The sequence below is a fragment of the Homarus americanus genome, unplaced genomic scaffold, assembly GCF_018991925.1.
Source record: "Homarus americanus isolate GMGI-L3 unplaced genomic scaffold, GMGI_Hamer_2.0 scaffold57424, whole genome shotgun sequence".
Lineage (NCBI taxonomy): Eukaryota > Metazoa > Arthropoda > Malacostraca > Decapoda > Nephropidae > Homarus > Homarus americanus.
Window position 1 is genome coordinate 85,908 of NW_024734788.1, and position 22,628 is coordinate 108,535.

The 22,628-nt window shown below is 37.1% G+C and overlaps 1 protein-coding gene across 5 annotated transcripts in view; it reads right to left on the reverse strand.

Annotated features, from left to right (window-relative positions):
* LOC121870508 (growth factor receptor-bound protein 2) overlaps positions 1–22,628 on the reverse strand; it is a 58,161-nt gene that overhangs the window by 23,562 nt on the left and 11,971 nt on the right. For 4 of the 5 annotated variants that reach the window (XM_042372342.1, XM_042372343.1, XM_042372344.1 and 1 more), the window contains exons 4-5: positions 13,716–13,835; positions 2,290–2,331 (exon numbers count right to left, since the gene is read on the reverse strand). In XM_042372342.1, coding sequence (XP_042228276.1) covers positions 2,290–2,331; positions 13,716–13,835 — 162 coding nt within the window. The remainder of the gene's footprint in view (positions 1–2,289; positions 2,332–13,715; positions 13,836–22,628) is intronic. The other variant, XM_042372346.1, reaches the window with a different exon arrangement.

The following is a 22,628-nucleotide window of genomic DNA, read 5'->3' on the forward strand; positions in this document are numbered from 1 at the left end:
GCAGCATACAGGTGAAGCTGGGTTCAACAAAATGACTGAGCAAATGTCAAGATTTTCCATTAATCAAACTGCTAGAAGATAGATATTGACAAGTTATTTCAAATGATAAAGGAAGAAACAAAAAAAATATTTTTCCTGAGAAAGTGAGTCCTGTGCTGCAGAAGCAGTTGGGTAACAAAATGAAGACCTGTCCCATGAGAAGAGAACACACTCCACCAACTTCACTGATGGGGCCCTCTAGATCTACATTAACCTTCATGAGCAGACAATAAGGATGTCAAATTGGCAAGCATTCATCACCCGTTATTTCAAGAGCTACACTAAATCATCACCTTTGTCTTCAATCTATGACATCTCTTCCTGAAAACTCATATATTGCAGCTTCCACCTCCTCCTCTCTCCTCACACAGTAAACTACCAGACACCTCACTCCCTCAGCAGTCTGTCAGCCATGTCCACCAAGACCAATACAACTCCACTCCTCCAGTGGTGACAAGAGCCACCAGTGTTTGGGGATAACAGTGGCTCCTCTTCAAACTTCACCTTCTGTCCTCTACAGTACTCACACTCTAGCATTGGAGGGTGTCTTGTAACATTAGTACACACATTTATTGCATTACCCATATTATTATTATTTATTATTATTATTATTATAATTATTATTATTATTTACTATTATTACGTATTATTATTTAATATGCAAATATGTACAGTGAAGTATTAAAATTATAATACAGGGGGTCCCTGACTTATAAACGCCCGCCGATACGAATGGGGTTAATCTTGAAATTTACAGTACAAGTATTTTATTTACCTGATGACTTTATTTAAAAATTATATTTACTGTATTTCATCATTCCATTTCTTCCTTTGTCTTAAATTAAGTAATTTTAGATGTATACAAGGACTTGAGCTATAATATAGTGGGCTTTTAAACATTGTTCTGTAAGTACGGTATGCACATAGCATATGTTCCGACTTATATACAAATCAAACTTAAGAATGTCCTGAGGAACAGAACCCGTTCATAACCCGGGGACCCCCTGTAATTATTATATCTTCGTAACTGGACTGCAGGGAATGTAACCTATTTTTTTCCCATGAGTTATACAGTCGTTCTCCAAATAAGGATATTCAGGATGCAGACTTTCATTCTAACAGATTTGATAAATTATGACCACTAATTACAGGAAACAGCAAGAAAATTTTAACATATAGAAATGGAGTAAATTTTCAACTTATGTTATATATATAGTATGTAGAAAGAAAAATTTCACCAAATAAATGAAGGTTTTTAAACTGATTTATCTTGGCGCACATTTGATGCAGCATCCGCTGGTGTTTCAAGTTGGCACTCACCGTGTCTATCTGACATGATCACAGTCAATTCTGCTCGTTTTGAGTACAGTACACTGGCTGTTTTCACATTTATTTGATAAAAGGCTGCCAAATCCATTCTATCACCTGACATGTACTACCACCCTACACACTGACCAACATCAGTGTTAAGATGAATTTGTGGCTTTTGCGTATCATTAATAAAATAAGATTTAAAATAAATCAATATTACATTAAATGTTATTCTAAACATTCATTACATTCTCAAGTGTGATTTTATTCTAACTTTGAGCAAATTTTTTTCTTTGGGTATAAAAAAAAAAAAAAAGGGGGGGGTGACATCCATAGTCACATTACAGGTATGAGTAACTTTTGAAGAAGGTATTCCCTTTACAATGTAGGTGATAGCTGTACTGGTAAATTATTCTTGAGTTTCAATATATATATACAGTACAGTACAGTACAGTACAGTACAGTACTGTGTGTGTGTGTGTGTGTGTGTGTTATCTCTATCCTCCTTTTCTATATGTTTTTCTTTTGTGTATGCAAAAGCAGCTTTTGAAAGTGATTGGCTGATACAAATTTGTTAGCGCATTAGTGGGCAAAGGTAAGCACCTAAAAATTTTTCAATATCACAAATCACACAGGTTTAGCTAGCTAATAAGTTATCCAAAAAGAGCTTTGGACATCCCACGAGTACTATGGCACATTATAACAAGAAAATGGTTATCTTATTCTTGTATATCCCAAATTATATCTTTAACAACTTGTATGGGAGCAGCTAGTGGCCTCAGGCATACATGTTTTTTAGCTATTACTTTACCTAGGCACACTATTCCTGATGTAAGGTTATGAAATTACTTGTGTCATCTTTGGGTAATCCAAGGTGGCTTAGGGATAGCTAAAGCTTTCTCAGGCTTGACATAAACATGCAGTCACAATCATACTTACCGTGGAGATGAGTGAGGTTTATCTTTATCTTCCAACGAACCACTGAAATGATGGAGAGGCCTTATTGGCAGGAATAAAGAGCCCAGTGCCACACAGAATACGATGGACTACGTGTGAGGACATGAGGGTTGCAAAAATGACTAGTAGAATGGAAGGTTTAAAAACAAAAGATAGGGGGAGGGGAGGGGAGGGAGGAGCTTTGATGGTGCATTTGGCCAAGAGCATACATAGTCTGTGTGCCAAGAAACCACCAAGACAAGTAATGAGGGTATTACAGTTGTCAGAAATGCAGGAGAAATAAATCAGGAAACAAAGAATATCAGGATACACATCTTTAAGGTGGGAAAGTTCAATCATTAATATGTATTGGAAACCAAGAATAAAGATTATCTATTCTATATCTGGAAACAAATAAAGGTAAAAGACAGGGGCTATTAATGGTTATTGTGTGTAAAAAAGAAGTGATACACTGCTGATGGATGACCCGTGGCCTAAAAAGATGACTGATGACTGTTACCAGAGCTCTCTGATCGTTAGTTCAGGTGCATACAGTACAGAAGAATATCATTGTATCTTGAAGGAAGTGCTATTGACTGCTTTCTGGTGTGAATTCACTTTAATGTCAAGATAAATTTTGTCCTGATGCATCATCTGAAAAGATGAGTTGGTGACTAAAGAAGAAAATAAGTGAGGTATGTTTAGGATCATTTGGGGTCAAGGAAAAAATTAAAAGGTAAAGTAGTATTGTACATCAAAGACACTTACGTTTGCTGATTATAACTACCGACATCAAAATTTCATAACTACAAAGGGCTAATTGGAGGATGAGTCAAAAGAATATGAATTTCTATATTCATGTGACATAAGAGGCAACTCAAGAGGTGGGATGAGAGGCAGCTGGGCACCTTGTTACTGCTCAAGAAATTATTAGTGCAAAAAGCCTTGAACACAGATGTTGTAGGATCTACAGAGCTGGTCAGAGTGGGCAAATTTAAAACATTACTACATAGAAAGAATGTACACACTGCAGTTAATATAATCAGGTATAGAATATGGAAACATTAAGAATGTTAGACAAAAATGGGAAGAAATTAATTATCTGTTTGGAATGGAACAACTGAGTGGGTTTCAAGGACAACATATGGAATACAAGTTGACTTGAAAACTAATGAAAGAGGATGGTATGAGAAACTGGAACATGAATGGTGATATGAAAAGATGTAGGTTCTATGACAGTAGTTATAAATTTGGTTTTGACAACAATTCTTTATATAAAATAATAAATCTATTGCATATTTATAGGGAAGAGGAATCTGAGAAAGCTTTATCATAAAATGTAACAGGTAATATAAGGACTGATTATGTGAGCAAAGCTTTTTACTGCTTGATCTAAATGGATGGATAGAGTTAAGCAGGAGACTTCATACTGCAACAGGTTGGTTTGAAATTCTAAGAGAAAAAGATAAAAAGATAAAAGAATACATCCAATACATGCTGCAACAGGTATGAGTATTACTCATTACTTATTTCTAGCAAAAGAACTTGAAGAAGGTATAGATCATAACTGATCTGACCTGAGCGAGATAAAATATATACAGTACAGTAGTGCTTAGGATTCTTTTGTCAGTGAGCAGTTGAACTTATTGCATCAAAATACAGTAATATTTTTATTGCATCTAATGGTATAAAAAAGATGGTGGGAAAAATAAACATAAAGATCAAGACGATAAAAAGATAAATCTGAGAAAGAATGAAAATGTAACAAACTGAAAGACATTGAAAAAAAATTGTGGTATTATATTGACATACAGTACAGTACAGTACAGTACAGTATCACACAAATACAGTACGTATACAGAAAGGCATGGTTGTAGGTCAAGTGAGATGCCACAGTGCCCATTGACACTAACATTACCCCCCACCCCCTATGTACTTGAGATACAGTGTATTTCATCTTGGCGGTTAAATGACTATGTAAATGATAACCACAGAATCCTTTCGGCAACCAAAAGGCAAAGGCAGGCACGCACGCACGCACACACGGTAATATCTCCATTAGCCGAAATCCCCCAAACCCGGAATAAAATATAATTTAAAACAATAAAATAAGAAAAATAAAGAGCATGGATGTTTATTCTGTGTGGGAGGTGAATGAATGTGAGGGGCCAGTGGGCAGTCTGTCAACAGTGCATCCGGTGACTTAGCCAGTCAGACCAATTTTAGTTTAAAATAACTATTTTCTCTTTATAACACCTGTATGAGTTTTTCCTGCCTTGCATCACCAGCACAGTGAGTCACAGCATGCACACAATGTAGTAGCCACACACATCTCTGACTCAGCTGGGTCGCTGGGTGTCAGACAGAGGATCTTTGAAGATGGAAGGACCTAGGACTAAAAATCCACCAAATTCAGGAAACTGGTTCACCTCAGGTCCCAAGGTTGTTGGATAAATGATCCAGTGCCTATAATAGTTTACAGTAGTGAGCTAATTTTTGTTTTGTGAACTACGTATTTAATTTTGATATGAACAATAAGCAGTGATATCTCCATTAGCCAGAATAATTGGTGCAGAGCTCTTCCAAGAATGAGAGATTTCCAGGTAATGAGACAAATTTTCTCATCCTGGAAAAAATAAAAAATAATAAAAATCATAGCCCCGGAATTTTCCCCGTCTAATCTTTATCTCGCACAGACAAACACTATCGCACAGCCGCAGAATGTTTCTGGATGCTGGGGAAAGTTTTCCAAGAGCCTAAACTATGCAATTTGCACAGACAAACACTCTCCCATTACATATACAGTAGATGGTGGTCACAAACAAAAATACTTAAGGTTGTGCATACAGTACTGTAATTTTTTATCACCAGCATCTGTTCAAATTGTGCTCGAAAGATGAATTTGGTACCAAAATGATCTTGAATAAATTTCTACAATATTGTTTTAATAAAAGATCATTGAACAAAATATTTTGACATGCTACAATGATGGGGACTGAATTCTTTTATTATAAAAAGAAAGAAATGTTCATACCGGAGTCTATAAAATCAGTTCTAATTAAGTTAGAAACACCACTTTTTACCCAAATAATCCTGAATAGTTAATAAAAAGAAAATTTTTAACAATACAAAAAATATGATATTTTGGGGCTGGTAGGTACACACAGTAAATAAAAGTATCGCGCAGGAGGGATCTGCTGACTTCCGTAATGATCCATACATCATCTGATGTGCCGGGAGGGTTGGTATGCTTGCCTTTATGGCAGAGGTTTCCATCTACCTATGGCAGGGCCATATTAGTTACATCCATAGGACCAGCATAAAATCATAAACACCATTACATTAATTGTCTTACACACATATTCCACAGTCCCTCGCCCCTGGTGTCATATTGTTTCACACATAATCCATGCAGTACTTTTCTTTATTGTGTGTACTGTACAAGACAGTAGAGTTTTCCACCCAGAACTGTACTTGGGAAGTTTTCTTTGAGTCTAAACTACACTTCTCAAATGAACAGACAAAGAGCTGTATTTATTTATGCAAACACCACTGTTTTAAATACACAAAATATACTACTGTATACACTATACTGTACTGTACTCACCAGCAGATGCAGTTGTCTTGGGCAGGGAGGCCAAATGGTGATATGATGATACAGTATGGCTGCCTTTGAGCAAGTGTTACTGTCACTCTCCTCTCCCTCCATGAAGGGATTGAACATGCATTGTATACACCTCTACACACTAGCCTATAGTAAGCATAGTGTCCACTCTGCCATGTACAGTACTGTATGTACAGCATTTTCACACTTACAGTACAATATAAGTAACTGTAATCACTTTTTATATCTTAACACTGCTTTAACACTATTCTTAGCTGATTATGACCTGGTATAGTAATGTACAGTATTGCACAACACAAATGGTAAGCAAAAAAAAAAAAAAAAAAACCAGCGACCAACCTTGCACAATGGCACAAGAATATAACTCAGAGAGTGAGTCTACTGCCTATGTTACCCAAGCAGCTTGCCCACCCACGAGCACGGCACGTGGGGATGCGTCAGAGAATGATGCAATCTCACAGAACTCCCGGAAAATTTGTTCCCATGTCCAAGACAGATTTTATAAAAAGGAAAAAAAAAATCTGGGAAATGCACATAATTTCATCCTTGGAAATGCATTCCCATACATGGAATTTAAAGAATTTTAACAGAATTTCCCAAGGGTTCAACTTCATTCCGGCTATCGGAGAATTCCGAGGACCGGAAATTCTGACAAACAGGGAGATTACTGTACTGTAATCGGGTTTTCTTGTCATTGGGGAACAGAACGTCATTTTTCCATGTTATGTTATTTCATGTACAGTAAAACCTCGCTAAGGCGGACTAATTGAGGGGAAGGGGTATCCAGGATAAGAGGTTGTCCACCTTAGAGCAAATTTTTTCCCAAAAGACCATCATTTAAAAAAAAAAATTAGCACAACACCAATGAGCCTAATTTTTATGAAAGAAATACATGTCCTTTTAATAAAAATTAATTAAAAAAAGTATTGTACCCAAAGAACTGTACACTTAACTTTTAGTTCACTGATAAGTCTTAGGTTTAACCTTCTCACCACCCTTACAGATACCAAACACTTTCTTAGGAGCCATAGTCATTGTTTAATCTTTCAATAATAATGCACAAAATAGGAATGCTACTTCAGCCTACAGCAAATGTACTAAATGTATAAAAATTATAAATAATGATATATAAAACACCAAAAATACAGTACCGTACTTTACGGCATATAAGACCCACCCCCCATTACAGCAGGGAGCATTTAGGAAAAAACTTCTGTCTGTATTTTCCTCCTGTAGCCATACTGTAGTTTTCTTAAAATAATAAATACAGTACCACAGGAAACATGAGGAATCAATAAAAATAATACCAGTAAATAAGAAAAAAAAAAATCTAAATACTGTACAGGAGGTCCGGGGGGGGGAGGCAAATAATTTTGTCCGTCTTGAGTGATATCCGGTTTAATGAGGTTTTACTGTACGAATATTCACCTAATGAATGATTTTCAAGGAATCTAACCAATTTGTATAGCAAAGGATACCTGTACAGTATTACAGTAAAACTACCCATATTGTAATTCAAAATAACAAGGGTTCTAGCCCTTACGTAATGTGAGGTACACCTTCTCCCGAGGGAAAAACAAACAAAATAACAATACTTTTCCGGCCCCAATCAAAATTTAAACATTTCTAAGTACAGTACCAGATTTAGGGTTACCAGACTTAATGGTTCAAATACTGTGCAATGATGGAAAAACAAGTGAAAAGAACTTACACTGTAGACCATAGGCATGCATTCCACAACTGACCAACACAAACTGACTGACATGCATATACAGGGGTATTTGTTTACACTGAGGCAGGCAGTCGCATCTCATGGTGACATGTGTGTCATACATATTTGTAAATGTCTCCCATAATTCGAAATGTTACCAAATATTACGAAAATAGTAATACTGTACTCGTATATACAGTATATTGTAATATTTTGAAATGTCACACATGCATTATTTGAAAATTTTAAGTATATTGTAATATTTTGAAATGTTACTCATGCATTATTTGAAAATTTTACCAAATATTCCCAACTTGTAACATGTATTTCGTAACAGCAAAACATTACATGTATGAATTGTGAGTGATTTCAAATTAGGGGAATACGTATTATGGGAGCTTTACTCTATGTGTATATATGAGGCGTCTAGCGTAGGAGGGACGAACTCGCCAGTCCCCCAAAAATCCATTTTCTATGGTTTCGGGATTTTCCAGGCTTTATCTTTCCAACTGTGATGTCAGGAAGTGGCATGTTCGTCTCTACTCCCCGTTGTTTTCGTATGGATTTAGGGGTGAAATGAACCACGCGGTCAGGCCCAAAAAAGCGTCAAGCGTGATTTGGTGAGTTCGTCAGTCCTACGCTAGATGCCTCATATATAGTTTGACCCCCTACTTTTTGATCGTAAAACTCGAATTACAATATACTCACGTGTTGTATATACAGAACCTCTGGGAGTTGCTTCCCTGCCTTGACAGCTAAGAGAGCACTTGCAAGTCCTACATATACTGTAATTCTGAATTCCCACTCTGCATAAGTGGGTTGGAGTTGGGAAGGGCATCCAGCAGTAAAACATGCTTCAAATGTGTTCTGTTGGCAAATTGGATGACAGAGTTGTCTTGCCCTGGTCTCTGATGCCTTTTCTGGGACAGCATATTGTCTGTACAGAGGGTACCAGGCAAGTATTTCAGAGGCTGGAGCCTGAACTCCAGGGCTGTACCCTGAGAGGCTGTTCCATCATTAAGTGCAGCATACTGCAGTCAGTTACAGACCTGTTTTGCACATAGAAAGGTGTTCATGAAGCTGGTCACAGCGGGTCACCCTGAGGCCACTGGACTGCTTTTGCTACGCTATCAGGTTTTCGAGTGAACTAGTAGTGGTGGAGGGAGGGTGTGGGTCATGATAGAACCATGTTTTTCGTAAAAAAACGGGGACAACCAGACTGAATTCGCGGAATTATTACTCGTGAATATGTAGTGCATGAAGTGATCACGGTGTCATCCACTTGTGGACCTCTTGAGTGGATATTGGTGATAGTTATTGGAGAGCCAGTGACTGGCAAGCAAGTGGCGCTAGTGCTCTTAGTGACAAGTGGGCCATGGCCCACCCCACCCCACCTCACCCATCGACCTGCCAACCATCCCTGGCCCACACCACAACTTACCTTCCCGGGCTCTAACCACAACCATTTACCTTTCCCACTGCTCTGCCCTCCCAGTTTGACATCATGGTTGGCAACTGTGGGTGCCTTTGCTCTGGCCAGAACCAGAAATGTACAACTTGTGTTTGTGTGAGAAATAACATACTACAGTGTGTGGGTTGTAGGAAAGGGACCTGCTGTAAAAATCCTTTGGACAGGGATCTGTCACCTGAGGACGACATCCCAGACGATAGCAATGTACCCACTCAGTCGAAAAATACTGTTCATGAGATGAATGACACACAGTCAACATAATGGAAAGGCATGTTGGGGGAAACTGCAGAGAAGTGGGTCAAAGAAACCTACTCAGTAGTTGTCAAGTGTTCACCAGCTAACCTCTTTGAACCACCTAAGTGTGCAGCCGCCAAAGAAATGATCAGGGAGATGACTCGCCTCATAAATAATTACCCACGACAGCTCCCTGGCCCCATTAGCTCTTCATATACTGGCAATAATACCCCATCTATTCTACCACAGGGCACATGCAATGATTAAGTGCAAGGAAAATGTGGCAGCAATGAAGAGAGGACACACAATGTAGCAGAATGGGGCACTTGATGGTCTCCTACGTGAGGCAAGAACACTTCAGGAGAGACTAAAATTCATGAGACAGAAAGCGTGTCACTGAGGATGTTGCCAGAAAGTTTGGTAACAAGATACACGTGGAAAAAGTGTCTTCGGTAGTAAAATCTCTCTCAGAGGAATCTTATGGTGGTGTGCTGCCAATAAACAGAGACCTTATAGCAACTGAAGGAAAATCATTCCCCTGCAAGTGCACAGGAAGAGATCAGGTTCGAGAGTGCCAATGTTCCTCCAAATACTGCCCATGTCTGAGAAAATAACAGGAGGGATGGTGTGGGAAAAAGCACTGAAGACACAGGGAGGGGCAGACCCTTCAGGCCTAAATGCAGATGGGTGGGAGTCATCCTCAGCAGTAATAAGTTTGGCAAAGCAGCAAGTGATCTCTGCAATGCCACCGCCGCCCTTGCAAGAAAGCTAGCAACCTCTTGCTGCCATCACCTACAAGCTCTGACAGCCTGCTGCTTCATCCCCCTGAATAAAAACTCCTGAACCAAAGCAATTCATTACAAAAGAAATGGCAGATGGTTTCAGATTTATTGAAGAAGGAGTGTTTAAATTTGAGCAGCAAGATCCCAACATAGCAAGATTCACCAAGGTTCATAGTATTACTGAATGTCTACAATGCTACAAAGAGATTTATGAGGAAAAGAAGAACGTTTCAGTTCAACCATCCTTTGAATTTATTTTAAAGAAAGTCGAAAGGCAGCCCAAATCAGTTCCATCAACCTCTGCAGTGTCTACAGAACCAGTCCCATCAACCTCTGCAACATCTACAGAACCAGTTCCATCAACCTCTGCAACATCTACAGAACCAGTCCCATCAACCTCTGCAACACCTACAGAACCAGTTCCATCAACCTCTGCAACATCTAACCAGTTCCATCAACCTCTGCAACATCTAACCAGTTCCATCAACCTCTGCAACATCTAACCAGTTCCATCAACCTCTGCAACATCTAACCAGTTCCATCAACCTCTGCAACATCTACAGAGTAACTCCCAGCAACTCTAGAACCAGTTAATTCTACCTCACCAGATTCTCCACAACCAATCCTGTTAACATCTACATCATCATCACCATCTTCAGTTTCATCCCAATAAAGCCTCTGTCAATCCTAGAAATGCCCATCTCTACATGCAAGCCAGCCCCATGCTTCAATGTAAGTGTTAAACTTTAATTTCTTTTTTTCTCTTAAATTAAGTAATTTGAGATGTATAAAAGGACTTGGGCTATGATATCGTGCACATAGAGTATGTGTTCCGACTTACAGACGGCCTCAGGAACGGAACTCGTTCATAACCCCTGTAGAAGGTTTGCTCACCCAATGCATGTGTGGCTCACCATACGAAATTGACCATGCCGTGGTGTGCAAGAAGGGGGGCTTCGTTTATGAGGCATAACGAAGTAAGGGATCTCACAGCAAAATGTTGAAGGATATCTGCCACGACGTCATGGTGGAACCAACCCTCCTTCCATTGGACGGTGAGAATCTCTATCACAGGACTTCCAACACATCCAACGAAGCCTGTGTGGACGTCAGCGCTTGAGGATTCTGGACACGGGGACAGCGAGCCTTCTTTGACGTCAGGATATTCGACCCCATGGCCGCATGACACCGTCACCTATCTCTCAAGGCTGCATACAAGAAGAATGAGAACGACAAGACTAGGGTGTAGCAGAGAGATTTAAGAATGTGGATGAAGACAGCTTCACTCCTCTGGTGTTCACAACTGCTGGTGGAATGGGACCACGAGCAAGATGCTTCTAAGCAAGACTGGCCGAGGTGTTATCTGAACAGAAGCAGCAGCCCAGAAGCCACGTTGCAGCCTAGTTGAGATGTCAACTGTCCTCTCTGCATTGCTTTGCCTCAGGGGAACGAGATCTTCGGCCCCAAAGCCAACAACAGTGGACCATCATTAACAGTATAAAATCTGCTTGGGGTTATGTTACAAGTGGCATACCACAATGCTCAGTACTCAGACCATACTACAGTATATGTCAAATAGGTGCATTAACTACATAAACATGGGTGTTGACACCAACTTAAGTAAATTTGCTGACACCACAAAAATAGGGTATTATTAAATTTGCTTCAGAAAAATTAAATGAAGACCTAAATAATTTTTCAGTATGGACCCCCAAAAAATGGCAAATGCAATTTAACCCTCTCATGCACTTCATTTTGTGGCCAATTTATAACACAATATTTTTTTTTCATTGCACGATTTATACAAAATTGGCTTTGTTATTGTTTTGGCTTTAGCATAAGCAGAAAAAAAGTCAAGAATAAAACTACTGCATTTTTACACTCTGAATATGAGATTTGTTTTTTCCAGCATCATATCTCGGATATTTTCTCACAAACCTACCAAGGTATTACTGAATATAGTTATAGAAGCGGAATTGTATGAGCTTTTCAATGTTGGCCTTGGAATTATGATATGACTAATTGTGAGGAAGGCAGGAGAGGAAATAAAGAGACAAACGCGAACTACCATGCTTTGGCACTTTTTGGAAGCTTCCCTCGCAAGATCATGTATTCATCTATGACGCAAAAAATTTTATGCAATTATCTTGAAAACTTTATTTTGGCGATTTTTTTAAAGTTTAATAATAAAATTCACGTCACTGATGCAAATAGTCCTACCCAATTATTAGACACAATTTGTGTCAGGATGCACAAAAGCGTAAATGTGAAAAAATTATTAAGTTCTAAAACAATGAAATCGAAACTGGGGAACCAGCAATCAGCTGAACAACGTACATACTGTACATTACAGTATAGAGAAATCTGATTGTTAGAAATATTTAGGGGTAACAATAAGTAAGAACTTAAAACCTAGACAGCAATGTATTTATGTATGTAATAAAGCTGACAAAGTACAGTACTAGGATTCATATATAAAAACATGAGTAACAGAAACAGAGGTGTCATCTTACAACTATATCTTGCCTTAGTGAGACCACACTTGGATTGTGCTATTCAGTTTTGGTCACTATACAATAGAATGGATATTGATTCCCTTGAATCCATTCAGAAAAAGTTGAGAAAGTTTCCATATAGAGAATGCAGAAAACTATATTTGCATTCGCTTCAGAGGCGATATGATCAAAGCGTATAAATGGAAGATGGGTTAAAATGAAGTAATATAACTAGGCACTTAAACTATCAAAACAGGAGTGGACATGTGGCAATGGTTGTAAATTCAAGAAATTCTTATTTAGGAAGGTATTAAGTAAACATTATTAGTAAATAGAGCTGTGGATGAGTGGAACAAGTTACCAAATATCACCATCAACTCCTACTCACTGGAAAGTTTCAAATATAAGTTTGGAGACATGGATAATTGATAAAGTACTGTACCTGTATACATATTTAGAACATTGGTTAATGGGTTAGTACAACACAATAGTACTGAAGGGAATGAACAAGATTAAAAAATTTACTACTAAAAAGAATAGGAAACAAATAAACTGGCTATGGTACAATAAAGTAATAAAAAAAGGAGCTGAGAAAAGATATTGCGAAAGGATTCAGATTTTGATCAAAAGTATATACCGGGTATGATATCTTCGGAGAACTGTACCTGTATGATGAAAAACTGAATATGAAACTGGTGTCTACAGTAAATAAATGAAGATTACAGGGTGCAAACTAACAAATAAATATTATTCATTGTCATGGGAAGAAAAATATAGAACAAATCACCATGCATCATTCAGGAGAAAGAAATGACAGAATTATAGACAACCATATTTCATTAGTCAAGGATGAAATTCTTTAAGAATACAGTACAATGCACAATATATATATATATATATATATATATATATATATATATATATATATATATATATATATATATATATATATATATATATATATATATATATATATATATATATATATATATATATATATATTATGACAATGAAATCCTGTGATTTCACCGAGTTTCCTGGAAACATATTGAAAAAAACCTGGCACATTTATACATCCTATCAAAACATACAATGAAAAACAACAACTTACTTGACTGATAGTGAGAAGTCACCAGGAGAACTCTCACTGACCCTAATAAGAAACGCTCCTTCATGTTTATTAAGTAAAAGCTTCTCCGCATCTGCACGTGTTATCCTGCCATAATACCATCTGTTGATTGAAATATACAACACTATATTATTAAAGAGAACATATTGTGCAGTATTACAATGGGGGAGTCCTTAAAAATTCAAAACATCAAAATATTAAAAAAAAACATGAAGGAAAAGAAGAATTTTAACATTGTACGGTTGTTGACATTTAGAACTCGGCTTGTCTCACTACTTGCAAAAAGATGTTCATTAAAAGGCTCCTGCAGTATAAATAAAACCTGTACAATACTGTATATATAAAATATATAGAACCAGTATTAAAAACCAGGACATTCAGACTAATTACCCAAAATCTACGGTGTGCTGTTGCCATAGTGCCACATCTACACAATTTAATTGCTGCATAGTGTACTATCTATTATCATTGTTTTGGGTTTCTGTAATAGGATATTTTACCCTAGTACATCACTGAATAGTGTGGTGGTCCCCAACCTGTAGTTTGTGCAGAACCATATTATGGAGCCCACAAGAGTTCATTTGAAAATTATGAATTATTTGGGATTCTTCGTAAGAGTGAAATCAATTAGATTATGCAATAACTTAATACAACTGTCGTGTACAGGACGTGTGAATTTACCCCAGACCGGGTCCAGAGAGAGCCAGCCTTCTCACTGGGGTAAATACATACGTCCTGTCCAAGAGTAAATGTAAAAAGTATGCAACTGGTAACAGTTAGATGTGTAAAACTGCAATTAACTGATCAGTGTATATGATTTTTTTTTCCTTGAATGTAGATCCAAAGTTTGACGCCCTCCAATATATTTACAATGATAAATGTGGCCCAGAGGCTACAAAAGGTTGGAGACCACCTTAACAGATCAATGTTGGCTCCTTGAATGAGAAGAGGAAAAATTAATCAATTTCTTTCAATGCTAATGATGGAATGAATATTTATGAGGACAATTTCAAAATGTTACTTCTTCTTGTGTTTTGTTTGTAAATGTCTTTCCAGAATAAATTTACCAGAATAATACTGTAAAATTAAAAACAATCTTGTATATAAAGTTATTCAGGAAAAAAGTACATGTATTAAATAATGAAATTAAGTTATGTAAGTACAGGACAATACAAATACAGTATTGTATTAAAGTTTTCAGGACCAGGGAAAAAAGATAGCCAGAAATGCTAAAATGCTATTGCTGCAATTATTGCCATATTGCACACCATTTATCATCATTACTGTACTTTGGGTTTGCGCTTGAGAGTACAATAAATTCTTACATGTTACATTACTGTATAATGTGATATCTACTCTTAAAGGAAAAATGTGGCCAGAATCCTTCAGGCTAATTCCTAACATGCTAAGAATGAAAAGTTTGAGTTTATATCACTGTAAATTTTTTCTCCTCAATTATGGAATTTTTTTTTTCTGTATCTATTTCTTCCTTCTTCTTTTGAACTTCTGGAGTACATATGGTAACAAGTATGTGAGAGATGGTAGGAAAGCAGGAATGTGGATGGTCATAGGGTAGTGTGGTGTGGGAGTAGAATGTGGTAGATCACAGGGAGAGCTGATGATTTAGTGTAGGGTGTTGAGGGAAGATGCTGTACACTGTAAGCTGCTCCTAGCTTCGAACAACACAATACTCAGCACTTGGCATTTGGATTTCCCCTTTTACTGTTATTGTACTTCTGTATAGGGTTTTGCAACGTAAATTTTGCTATTACTCATAAATCAGTACAGTATTGTGAATACCTTCAGTAATTCTTTTGCCTTGCACAAGACATTTAATAAAGTAACCAAATTAAAAAAAAATGTTAACTATGTAACAGTGCAATTATTGTAAATAAAGGAACACCCATTGTAATACTCAGAGGAGCTGTCTTGAGAATAAAGTCTTAAAAGAGCCTCTCCTACCTGTGCAAAGCTGTACACTTGCAGTACCAAATTAACAAACCCTAATTACTAATGGTAATACAGTACCTGGTACAGAATGGATTTAATTATACCCTGACCAAACAATCAAATATGAATGCAGAATCATTTAGCTGCCAACCAACAGTTCAGATGACTGGAAACAGTGGTGTTCACTCTGTCATCTGGGTATGAAGTCACAGAGAGCATGAGTTATGGCAGTAAAGACTCCCATACCAAGTGCTTCCTTTTAAGAATAAGAAATCTGTAATAGGACAAAAGGATAAAAAAATAATAATAATAATAATATTAGTAAGTTCTATTTTGAAATTCAGTTCCATTCAACAAGTTGGAGTTCTTTTATCCTCTTTGCCACTGATTGGCTCTTTAGCCACTTGGGTTTTCATCCCTTAGACTTGCCTGGGTATTGTATGTACTGTAGTACAGGTAGTCCTGGTTATGTTCATGGAATCCATGATGATAATGGAAGAAATTTTTCTTGTGATAGATAAAATAAGACTAATGAAGTTTTCTGGTCCCATTTTGCCTCATAAAACACATTACATGTACCTGTACATCAATTCTATGGCATTTTCTTAAACATCCAAAAAGATATATATAAATTAAATTAATATTCAATTACTTGAGTCTGAACAATTGCTGAATGAATTGCAGTTGTTCAAACTCAAGGTAACCCATGTGGTGACTCATGTGTGAGTGGTATAGTGATGGGCCTGGTGGCCTGTACTAGCAGGTGACATGCCCACTTGTGCTGCCACGTAATGAGGGTAAGAGAACTAACTACATTTTCAACAGCTGATTGACTGTCTCCATTTGATATTAATTTATTAAACCTATAAAAAGATATTTAATGAAGCGAACAATATATTAATATTTAATGCTTCTCTAATAAATGAAACATTAACTTAATTATCTATGTTCTTACACTAAAGGTGATGAGGATATACTACAGTACCATGCATATACTATATTTGGTTTGTTCTGCTCATATTCTTTCATTGTGCATCATACTGATAGCTTCTCTATGAAGTATACTCAGTATACTCTTGTAAAATGCATGTAATGGCCCTCCAGGCTGAAATTGTATCAGTTATACTAATTTTGAAATGCAGTAAACTCTTGCTATTCACGGGAGTTATGTTCCAAGGAATAACGCAAATTGGCAAAACCACGAATAGCAACGTATACTACCTTAGTGCACTACTGCGTACCTATAATGTGTATGAGAAACTTAAGTCGCCAACACTACTTTCCTTCGTATGTGGAAGTTTGGAGCTTGATGAAATGTACTGTACATCAGGATCTCTGTTGGAAGAAGGTGATGCAATAGTGGTTGGTGGAGAGGCGGTGGTGGGGTGGTGCGTGGCGGGGAGCCAGGTGGTGGAGCGGCAGCAGCTGACTGAGTAAGTGAGGGAGACAAATCAGCTGGGCAAGCAGCTGGTTCTTTCTTGAAAACATTGTGATTGGCAGTTGTTTCCTCTTGGCTTTGAGGTCTCTAAATGTTTCACTCCATTAGCATCACTAGCACTGACACAAGGCAGTCTTTTAGTGGCCATTTCACACACACTAAAGTTTTTGGTACAACATAACATGCTGTGTCGCAGGCAATGGATGAGCACAAACAAAGGAAGAGGAGACTTTGCGGGACTTGTTGTGCTGCGGGAGGCTTGTAAACTAGCCACCATCTGCTTACCACGAAGTCAAAATTGCGAATCGCAAACCCGTGAATAGCAAGGGTTTACTGTATGACAATTTTTTATATATTACTATTATTAATCAAAATCTAAATAATGTACAGTACAGAGTTTTGGGGAATTCACTACAGCAGTGTATGCTCCTGTCTATTAAGCAGAGTGCTCAAGGTGTTATAAACTAAGTAAATGTTGTTGGCTCTAATGTAAACTCATATCATAATGCTATCAAAGGAATCTGTAATATGTAGCTAATCCATGCTGGGTGACAATATAATGAATCAGGCAGGCTGGAAAACAATGTTGACAGAGCCATGGGTACCTAAAGTGTTGCAACATTATTATGAAACAGTGCTGTACAGGATAACATTGTGTGAGGAATTACTGTAGATGAATTTTTTAAGAATAGCAGAAAGGTATAAAACACTGTTTTATGCATCAGACTGAGTTGCTTAATGTAGAATTGGGTTCCCCTCTGACACAATATGGTCTCTCATCCCCATATATACCAACCTGCCAGTTGAACTCAAACTGGGTAGTTATCAAGTACAAACAATTCTTGCAACATAAAATTAAACATGCACTAATCACCATGCTGTAGTAGAAATGCTTTAGAGTTGTATAGCAAACCAATAAATTCCTCAGGCCTTAAAATACTGATGGCAATGCACTTGGCTCCTTCTACAGAAAATGTTGCTATACAGGAAGGCATATGTTAATAAAACAGAAGTCACTAGTACTGTAGTAAGTTTTGATTATTAGAATGAGAGGGTTGGCTGAGGATGTCTTAGATATTCAACCTATAGACTTGGTGAACATAATATGAGTTGCTTTAGAAAGATATAGGTAGTGAGGCTTCATATAGCCGTGCCCATCCCCTGATCTCTGCTGCATTTTCTGGGTTAGCACCCAAGTTTTGTATTTATTTAATTATTTTTTAATCTGCAAATGAAAAGGTGTGTGCACCTGTATGGATAATATCCTCTCCTAAAGCTTCATCACTGACCACTTGGTGTAAGCATGGGTCACTCGGTACCCTAGTTGGACAGATTGGGGTGCCCTACAGAGATTATTTTCATAAGGTTTTTTATCCATCCATTTGGTATTCAATCATCATCTTTCTCTTTATCTACTTTTTCTATTTGTAGCCTTCTTGTTTTTGCCTCAGCACAGGTATCCCTAGAGTTACAGAAGTTATTAATAAGAATCCAAAAAGAATGGACAAAGTTTTGTGGTAAGGAAGAAAAATTTAAGTTAACTTAGAATCTTCCAGAAGTTCCAGAGTTTAAAAAAAAAAGAGGAATGTATAAACCTTGCCAACCTCCAATATTTTCCAAAACAAAATAAAATACATAATACTTTATACAGTACTCGCGTATACCGATCTCGAATAGTTCAACCCCTGATTTTTTTGTAAAGAATCCTGTTTTTCATATATCTCTTGTATACTTCAACCCTAGCTTTTGAGAAATACTAGGTATAATCCTAGACATAATTTGTAGCAAGACACCAGATTCACACCAACACAACTTGGCCATGACCACTACCACAACAACTGATGCAATGAACAGTGTTACCAACTCTGAAACTTAATTCCCATTAGTCACCAACTCCTATGAGGAATATGATAAAATAATATATACTGCACCAGTAAATGTGAGGAATAAAATAAAACAATACCAATAAAATATATACTGTATTGCCATTTGGCTGCTGGACAACAAAATAAATTTATCAATTGTTTCATTATACAGGAGACAGCACAGATCCCCCCCCCCCCCTGCTTAGCGTGGACTCTTAATACACGAAGAAAGTTTATTTCCTTTTATGTTTGTGACCTTATGTTAATTACTTTAATTTTTTTGCACATTCTGTATGTAAGATTGTTGTCCATGTAAAACAAAGAAGTATTTGAGGGGCATGCTGTATATCATACAGACTGTAATATTCTATCATGGTAAGTTTTGTTCTTTTTTAAAATGAATGAGACAATGATGCATTATCTGTTACCTGAGCAACATCCCAGACACCAAATAAAAATAAAGGGAGAGAGTGAATTTATGCCCATTATATACAAGATTATTATATATTATTTTTCAAATATAATTTGCTTAGTAATGAAAAGGAAGTGGCTACTTAGCCAGAAATTCCTAGCCAGGCAGTCTGGGGGATATGTAGCAGGGAACCAATCGTGACAAGCTGATGTGCTCAGCAATCGTATTCTTGGATAATTCATGTGCCGTTCTAGCAATATACCATAGGCATGTGTATACAGTAAACACCCCGGGTACTGGACACCTGAGTAACGACGCAAATCTTGGAAAACATATTAAAATTTGAAAAAATAAAAATAAAAATATTGGTATTTTCCAGGTCATATTTATTGTTGTGGAGCAACGCAGCTGGGACCACATGGCCCCACCAACCCAGGCCGATCACAACAATACAGAGTAACAAAGGGTTGGAACCAACAATACAGTATTCCCTTTTACTCATTGTTAAATCAACTTATATTTCAACCCTAGCTTCTGAGAAATAATAGGTATGATCCTAGACATAATTTGTAGAGATAACACCAACGAGTTTCATGGGCCCCACCACAAAAAATGACGCGATGAGCAGTGTTAACAACTCTTATGAGGAACAAGATAAAATAATGTAGTGTATCCCAATTAATATAAGGAATAAATAAAAAATAATACCAATACAGTATATAAAAAAAACTACTGTACAGGTTGGGTATCCCTTATCCAAAATTCCCAAGTCCGAAATACTCTGAAATCTGAAATTCTATTTCATTATGTTTATGGTAGATAATTAATACACTGAATATGACATATATCATATCTTTTACTCGGGTAAGTATGTATGTGTAATGAATAAAGGTAAGACACAGACTGCTTAGTGCCTAAGAGTCAGGCATCATGGTGATACCAAACAGACGGTAGTGACTGCTTATCTTTCTGGGTCTTTAGTGTACAGTACATCTGATCATATATATTATACCCAAAAATATTAAATCATATTTCATAAAACTACCTGCAGAATATATGTATCCATATGATGTAAATGAAATATAAATGAATTTTGTGCATAGACTTGGGCCCCATCCCTGCTGGGTGAGCTACAGTACTGTATTATACAGGTTCTGTATACAGGATATACAGGTAGGTACTCCCAAATCCCAAAGTATCCAAAATCTGAGACCCTTAAGCATTTCAGATAAGGGATACCCAACCTGTATTGTCATTTGGCTGTGGGCCAATGAAATTTGTCAATTGGTTCATTACACACAGGAGCAGCTCAACAGCTGAGGTCCCTCACTCTCCTTTCCCTGCTTAGTGTGATCTCTTATAACACACAAAGAAAGTTTATCCCTTTGTTTTTTATCAAATTTTTTGTTTTGCACATTCTGTATGTAATATTGTGTGCATGTAAAAATAAATAAATATATAAATAAAATTCACAAATGTAAAGTAAAGGCCTACATGGTCAGTCAAATTAAGGGCCAAGCAAACTTACAACTCCCTGTACTTCCTTTCCCAGCATTCATAAACTATACTACCTCCTTTTTTATGTTAACAATTGTGCTACTTCAAACAACATTTATATACAATCTAGACAAAAGAAAAAGAAAAGACAAAACAAAATGTGGCTAAAACTTAAGGCGTTTCAAGGAGACTCAAGGTGTATACAAAGACCGTGTTTATTCAATAAATAAAGTTTCACTACAACAAACTTTGGATTCTGTATCATTATTTTACACAAAGTCAAACTAAAGTATAATAATAATGTAAAAATATACAAAGGCAATAAACTTATCGATCTATATTACTGTATAATTGATAAGAAAAAAAAAGAGATAATTAGATACAGATTCCTAAGCATTTGGGGAGTTCAAGCAGCTGTTGCCTTCAATAACTGCAAAAGAACCTTCTCTTCATATGAAAGGAAAAAGGAAAGATGTTGTGCTCCATTTAGGAGGATTGTGTTTGGAGCAACTAGAGGCAGTCAATAATCTTATGTAAGGCCAGAGTGAATGCACTGGTGAGTATGTAACTTAATTAATTTTTTATGTCCATTATCAAATATCATTCTCTCAATTGGAACCAAGTTATACTGACATCTTATAGAGCTGCTACTTATAATGTTCCATTTTCCAGAAAAACACCATGAGCTCTACATGAGGTATCATCACTGCCATTTTCCACCCTTGTTTGGTTTAGCTGTGATTATCTGGTGGCAGCTCCACAAGCTGCATGATCTCTTGCAGCTTTTCTCATCAGGTTCTTATCTTTGAGGTCATTTCTCACAACCTCCATGTCATTCTTGGCTTACTCCCTTGCTCTACTCTACTCCACATTCGCACCTACATATATCTTGACACAATTGGTCTCCTCCATTCTCTATACAGGCCTGAACCATCTTATCCTACCTTTATGCAAAACCTCACAAATACTGTACTCTTACAATACTGCCACCCCATTAGCTCTGAAGAGGGTTTGCTATTTCTCACCATCACATTACACACCCTTCTCATCATTCTCATTTCAGCCCATTCAAGCCTAAATATGTCTTCCTCTTTAACTACCTATTTTTCACTGCCATACATAACATTTCTCATACATGTTTCCTTTCAAGTAAAGAGAAGTTTCACTCACCATCAATAAAGGCAACAGCTCCCTAAACTTCTTCCAGACACTTCTGACTCCTGCAACTGAGTTGGTTTCAGCACCATTTTCAGCACTGATCATGTCACCCAGTTAGTAAAACTAAATGATACAATCCAGAGATATATCCCAATGTCAAGCTTTTCCAACCATGTTAATATAGCACACTTAAGTCAGCAAACACCATGCAATATTTAATTTACTCCGCTGAACCTTCTGTGTGCCTACCTACCACACTAATTATGCATTAGAGTTACTCCTAATAACCTTCTTACAGACAGCACATGACTATTATCCACTTTCCACCACAGGTCCTTCACCCATGCCACTAATCAGGTTCATTCTTATGCCTTTAGATTCCATTCCTTAAATATCAATACTGTACTATCTGCTATCAACACTAAGTCACCGACAAACAACCTCCAGGACAGACCAATCCTAAAATATCACAACAGAGCCTCTAGCAGCACCATGATAAACAGTATAGGACATGAAAGACCCATGATAGATTTTACTTTCACCTCAAATTCCTCACCATTTACTCTCACAGGATG